Source organism: Gordionus sp. m RMFG-2023, chromosome 3 (genome assembly GCF_954871325.1).
Source record: "Gordionus sp. m RMFG-2023 chromosome 3, tfGorSpeb1-WG-v2, whole genome shotgun sequence".
Classification (NCBI taxonomy): domain Eukaryota; kingdom Metazoa; phylum Nematomorpha; class Gordioida; order Chordodea; family Parachordodidae; genus Gordionus; species Gordionus sp. m RMFG-2023.
The window spans coordinates 51,400,406-51,406,973 of record NC_088777.1 but is presented as its reverse complement, the minus strand read 5'-3'; the positions used below and the strand labels follow the sequence as shown (position 1 = coordinate 51,406,973).

The 6,568-nt window shown below is 26.6% G+C and overlaps 2 protein-coding genes across 6 annotated transcripts in view; one reads left to right on the top strand and one right to left on the bottom strand.

The window, feature by feature from the left end:
- Positions 1 to 3,332, bottom strand: part of LOC135927297 (uncharacterized) — a 13,020-nt gene extending 9,688 nt beyond the window's left edge. The window contains exons 1-2 of one of the 4 annotated variants that reach the window (XM_065463265.1): positions 3,218 to 3,320; positions 765 to 868 (exon numbers count right to left, since the gene is read on the bottom strand). In XM_065463265.1, the coding sequence (XP_065319337.1) occupies positions 765 to 839 (75 nt within the window). In that variant the 5' untranslated portion in view covers positions 840 to 868; positions 3,218 to 3,320. Of the gene's footprint in view, positions 1 to 764; positions 1,086 to 1,245; positions 1,263 to 3,217 lie in introns of those variants that run through there. The other 3 variants (XM_065463264.1, XM_065463266.1, XM_065463263.1) reach the window with 3 other exon arrangements.
- Positions 2,486 to 6,568, top strand: part of LOC135927296 (uncharacterized) — a 27,060-nt gene continuing 22,977 nt past the window's right edge. Inside the window, exons 1-2 of one of the 2 annotated variants that reach the window (XM_065463262.1) lie at positions 2,486 to 2,702; positions 4,903 to 5,057. In XM_065463262.1, the coding sequence (XP_065319334.1) occupies positions 4,984 to 5,057 (74 nt within the window). In that variant the 5' untranslated portion in view covers positions 2,486 to 2,702; positions 4,903 to 4,983. Of the gene's footprint in view, positions 2,709 to 4,902; positions 5,058 to 6,568 lie in introns of both variants that reach the window. The other variant, XM_065463261.1, reaches the window with a different exon arrangement.

The window sequence follows — 6,568 nt, the reverse complement described above, 5'->3', positions numbered from 1 at the left end:
TTTTGATTATAAAATTGCATATATAACGTTGAAATTTGATGGTGTGTGTAATAAGGCTTATATTTAAAATTTACTTATATTATATAGTTAATGGCCAAACGTAGACCAATGTTTAAATCCCCTAAATAATACTTGAACTTACAAAAAAAACACCCCAAATTTAAAAGGATTTTTTATAAAAAGTTAATAATTTCTTATAATCCACAAAGGAAAACTTTCAATTTTATAATTTCCGTTTATATATTAGTAGATAGTTTAGAGATTATAGGAAAAGTTTCAATCATTTTTTTTCCTTTGAAATAACAAAAAAATAAATAAAACCTTTATTATTATTTTAATTTCGGCTAAATTAATTTTCATAACAAAAAAAATTTAATAATTACCTTTCGATAATCAATTGTAAGGTATTTATTTTTTATTTTTTTATAAATTAAATATAAACTTTCCTTATGTTACGAATTAATTTACCGATTATTTAAGTTAGAAAAATAAGTGATTATGAATTTTTTTTAATTTATATTAATTTTTCGCAAATTTGAAAATTTATTATAAAATCTATGTTAATAGATCATATCAAAAACTTTTTTTAAAATATCTTATTTTTAAAAAATAATTTTATAATAAATAAAATCATTTAAAAAGAGAGATAAAAAAAAAAGGTCTAACAAGAAAAAACTCTTCATAACAATTAACCTTAATTTTTATAAGATTTAAATTTTGGGGTCATTTGGCAAAATATTTTTAAAGTATTAGTATTATAATACTTTTGTATGAATGAAATACGAACAAGACGCTGGCGTTGTTCGCGCGATTCCGATACCGATATATAAAGAGGACATTCTAAAGGTCAGGATAGACGGACCGGGGCCTTACGGGTTCAGATTCCATGGAGGGCATGACATTAAGAGCCCGATGAAAATCGCGAAGGTATATTGCGTACATAAAAAATATATATTTAATATTGACACCCTTAACTCAAATGATTGTTTCGAAGAAGCGAGTTCTAACCCCTTTTTTATAAGATTTTATATATAAATCAATTTCAGATGACATCAAAGAAGTTTTGTATTTATTCTTCAGCAAAATATTAGCTAACATCAGATCCCTATGTCCAGGGATCTAATATGGTTAGTCTTTTTTTAAATTGGAATTTTTAAAATTTTGATTTTAGATAGCATTCATACAAATTTCTGGGAGTTACACCGATAAAATCTGTTTTTTAAAAAATAAATTGGTTATTGATACCGAATATATGTCGATTCTAGTATTGGTGCTCCAATCGTAATATCAAGATTTTTGAGTTGAGTGGATTTTAATTTTTTTTTTTTTTTTAAATTTTCAATAAAATATATTAAACAGAGACCTGCAAAAGTACCATTTGCACTATCCGGCCCGGCTAGGATTTCTAAAATAAATTATATACGGCCCGGCCCGGGTTTTATAATTTTAGGCCTGGCCCGGCCCGGATTTTAAAAAAAAATATATTATATTTATTTTTGATTTTTATAGCCAATAATGACGATTTCAAATATTTGGTTTTACAATATACGGGCCCCATGTCTCCGATATAAATAAAAGAGTAAATTATAAAAATATTAATTTTTTTGGCGGTTTTAGGGAGTAGTCAATTTCGCGCTATTTTCATTCATAATTTTTTTTTCTCCGCATATTATACACTTATCCTTTACATTATTTTCACACATTTTTTTTTCTGAGCGCAAATCTCCAGGGCTCGCGTAATATTTTTTGGCTAAAATATAGGATTAACCATTTTTTAAAATCGGCTCAAAAGCAACTACCACCTAAATAATGATAAAATAGGGTTTTTATCTCTATCTTTCTTTCTTTCTTTCTTTCTTTCTTTCTTTCTTTCTTTCTTTCTTTCTTTCTTTCTTCTTTTTCCGTCTATCTCTCTTCCTTTCTTTGGTTTTAAAGAGAAAGGGAAAAAAAAAATAAATAATTAAAACTTATACACGCTAAATCATTTCCTATCTTTAAAAAAAAAAAAATTTTTATACATCGATTTTGTTACAAATCAAATCCTTTTTCAAATTAATGAATTAATTGATTTTATTTTATTTATATCTATTTTATTTATTTTTATTTTTTGATATTTCAATCTTATTTTAATTTTATTTTTTTTTTTACACATGTGTGTTCTAAATTTAATGTTTAGTTAAAAAAGAAAAAAAATTTACATTTCTTCAAAAAAAAATTATAGATCACATCACGTTAAATTTTAAAAATGATGATAAGTTTTTTAATAAAAAAAAAATGAAAATTTGATTACACGAAATTTACAAAATATTTACAAAATTTTACAAAATATCGATGGTAAAAAAAAAATCAAAAAATAATTGTGAAAAATGCAAATAAATTTAATTTAATATTATTTTCAGTGCTAAAATAAATTTATTTTACTATTTTTTTTTATCAATAAATATATTAATAAATATATTTTATTTTATTTTTTTAAATAAGAATTCAAAATTTCAAAACTTAAATTGTTAATACATTTTTGTAAAAAAAATTATAAAATTAAATCACACATATATTACGAATATAATAAAAATTTAGGGATAAATGATAAAAGAAAAATTCGAAAATTTATATAATTTTATAAATATATAATTTAAAATTCATTATTTGAAATTCGATCCTTATAGAAGTGCCATACAAATGGAATTAAAAATCCTAACCAGGTTAAGGTAAAAAAAAAATATTTTTAAAAAAATGAACAAATTAGTGCTTTAAGCATTTTGGATTAGAGAAAGAAGCCCAAATTGACCCCAGTCCTATTGTTCCCTCTTTTCTTAAGAGTCACACTCTCGGGATGGAAAATCTTAATGATTAGACCGTCTTTAAGAGTTCAATCCCGATATTGATGACAATAGGGTCAGTAAATGGCCCAATGTTAAGAATATTATTTTAAGCGATATATTTTAACCAGAGACATATTTTCAAATATATCCGGCCGGGTTGGGCCGAATATTTTAAAACCGAATATTTAAATCGACATTAAACTATGAAAATTAAAAACAAATACAATATATTTTTAAAATCCACTTATTTTTAAAAAAAAAAAATATTACCCAAACTTTAATATATATATACATATATATATTATTGGTAGTTATATTTTTGCAATAAATAACTAACTTGTTACTATTGAAAAAAAATGTAACTGCTAATTGTAACTATTTATATTTAGAGTTACTTTTTATGGCGCCTTTTTCGGATCGATATCTTTTTGAGCGCTTCTTTTTTGTTTTGAATTTTTAAATATCTGATTTTACGCCGAAATGTAATTCGACATTTTTGCCATTGACCTTTAAAAAAGTTATTTAGAAAAATTTATACAAAAAAAATCTATCGAAGATCTAATTCATGGCAAAATTTTGTTAAGATCACAAGAATAGGTTTCTGACTATTAGTCGGGTAATTACTACCATATTTATAGCTAAAAATCGGCTATAACCGAAAACTATCACTATGGATCTCGGCGGTTTTTTTTCTAAAAAGATAGCGGCTCAAATTTGGGAAGAAACTAATATAACTGGAACGAACCGAAAAGAACTGTTATAAATTCTTCAAAAAAATCCCGAAATGGAACAAAACCTTTACAAAATTTTAACTAAAAACCGACACGGACCGAACCGCTATATTTAACTGTTAGAAGCACTGTATTATAGGATAAATATTGTGATATTCTTTCAGTTCTAATTATAATAATTACTACATTTGTGGTTTTATTTTCGTTTATTTTTTTTTGAGTGAAAAATTATTCCTTTAATTTTAAATTGTTATTTTTCCTTTTCCTTTGATTTAACAAAGTAATGAATGTTTGTATAATAATATAATTGAATCATAGTAACTGTTGATTTATATATCTTCTCTTTTTTTGGTAAAACGTCTTTTTTTTATTAATTAAAAACGAATTAATCAGACATGGCCCATTATAGCGTTCCATTTTAAACCAGATAAGATACTTTTTAAGTTATGGGAATATTTGCCGACACCAAGTCACATGTTAATATTTGGTTATAATTTTGCCAAATACCAGCATTATTTTTCCCGCCATAGGTTATTTCTAAATGCTATTACAGGGGGGGGGGGGGGGGGGGGGTGTTGTTAGGAGATCGAGTTCCAATTTCGAAGAACCCTTTCAAAAAAAATAATATTTTTAAGGTAAATTTTTGAATCATTTCAGACTTTTTAGACTTTAAAGGACCCATTAAACCCCGGCGACAAAAATTTATACTTATGCTCCCTTGCTATTGTTTAATATTATATTCACATTAATTATTTGGTGGGGGGGGGGGGGGGGAAGTCGCTAAGATGTTTTATATAATTTATTTTTTACTTCGATTTAGAAATATGATATATTACACTTAAAATTTTTGGAAGGAAAGAAAAAAGAAAGAAAGAAAGAAAGAATGAATGAATGAATGAATGAATGAATGAATGAATGAATGATTGAATGAATGAATGAATGAATGAATAAGAATTCACTGTGTATAATACGTATCAATGAGTTTGGAATCTGGACGAAAAAAAATGTTTTGGTTATGTTACTAAAATTTATTTTTGTCCTAATTAGTTAGAATCGGTTTTCTGGGAATTTTAGAAATGGTTTTGGCTTCGCTTACGGAGTTCTTAGGATTTATTCCGGTTCGAAGCATTGGCCTCAGAATGAAAAAGAAAAAAAAAATTTCTATAGACTTTAATTCGTATCAATATTTTTGAGTAGTTTTTAAGCAACCCTAAATAATCAGAGTCGCCGCTGACTCTTAGGTCTCCAGATCCAGACTGGTTTTTCACAAACTAGTGTAGTAATTGTAATTTATTAATGATTTTTGGTTCGAAAATTTCGAAATAATTTGACAATTTTAAAATATTTAGGTGAGGAAAGGCGGAAAATCCGAGAATATCCTAAAGGAAGGCGATATTATTTTGAGCATCGGCGGAAAATTCATAACTCACATGACCTCTCGCGACGAATTGAACATGGCCCTAGATGACCCGAATAGCCCCTCAATAGAAATGGTCATTTCTAGGTAAATCGTAACAAATATAAATTAGCATATTAGTTCGTTATTTTACGAGAGGCACAATTGTATGCCACTTAAAATCTACTCATAACAATGACATATAATAATACCTAGACTGACAATGTATTCATTAAAAGTGCATCAATAAAAACAGCTGTGGAGGCCATTTTGGCTACCCAAATCATTATTTAAAAAAAATATTTAAACTAGAGGCCAATTTATTCTTAGGTCTGTGACGCGAACTTTATTAAAGAACCTGACGAGAAGATAATAAGGAAGCAAGTTATCAATTAAATAGTAGTTTTTTTTTAACATGAGAAATAATAACTATATACGTTATCAAAATGGTGTCTCCAGCTGATTTGCATTCAACGACGCTTTCCGTCAGTTAGGTATTATTATATGTCATTGACTTATAAACCAGTGCTATCTAAAACCCAACCCTCCGCCTAGCGCAAGCGACGCTGAGGCTCTCCTTAATGACTAAAATATAAAATTAATAAGCTATTTTGGTTTGACTAACACCCCCTTCCCCCCCCCTCCATCAGATTTTAATGACGTAATTAATTCGTAATCCGCCAAGTTATAGAAGACCCTCCTCATATAACGTCACGAAATTTTGAACCCCATGCATTTACATAAAATATTATTTAATCAATCCAGTTCAGCTGTGTGAAGGTTCACGAAATTTTTAAATAGTTGGCTGTATTTAGTAAACTTTAGGGCAAATATTTGGAAATATTCTATTCGAAATATAATTACAAATACTCGTTATTACATAAGTATCCCTTACCAAAAAAATTTTTTTCTAATGTATCTAAATAAAATACAAATTTCTTAGACGAATACTTATTTTAGAAATTAAACCGGAAGGAAGGAAGGAATATTTAGGCAGATCCGGTGAGAATTTAAGTTTTACCCGAACTTCCCGGGTTTCATTTTTTTTACTAAGTTTGAATTATCCATCCGGTCCGGTTTAAAAAAAATTTTTTATATATAAACCGAAATATTTTGTTGTTTGAACACCGAAAATAAACCATTATTTTGTTGTTTGAACACCAAAAATAAACAATTATTTTGTTGTTTGAACACCAAAAATAAACAATTATTTTGTTGTTTGAACACCAAAAATAAACAATTATTTTGTTGTTTGAACACCAAAAATAAACAATTATTTTGTTGTTTGAACACCAAAAATAAACAATTATTAACAATTATTTTGTTGTTTGAACACCAAAAATAAACAATTATTTATGTAATATTGAGGGAGGAGTTGGTTAAATTTTAAAAAAAAACACTATACATTTCTGGATTTATATCACTTCAACATGGAATATCAGAATTCATTAAATATACATATATATATTAATAAATTTTTCTAAAGAATGAAGTAGGATCCAGGCCGAGCCTATCTTTTTAAAAACATTTCACCCTTTCCGGGGTCGGTTTTAAATTTTCAAAGAATAATTTATCGATTTTGTGAAATATATTTAAAATATTATTTTATTTTTTTTCTT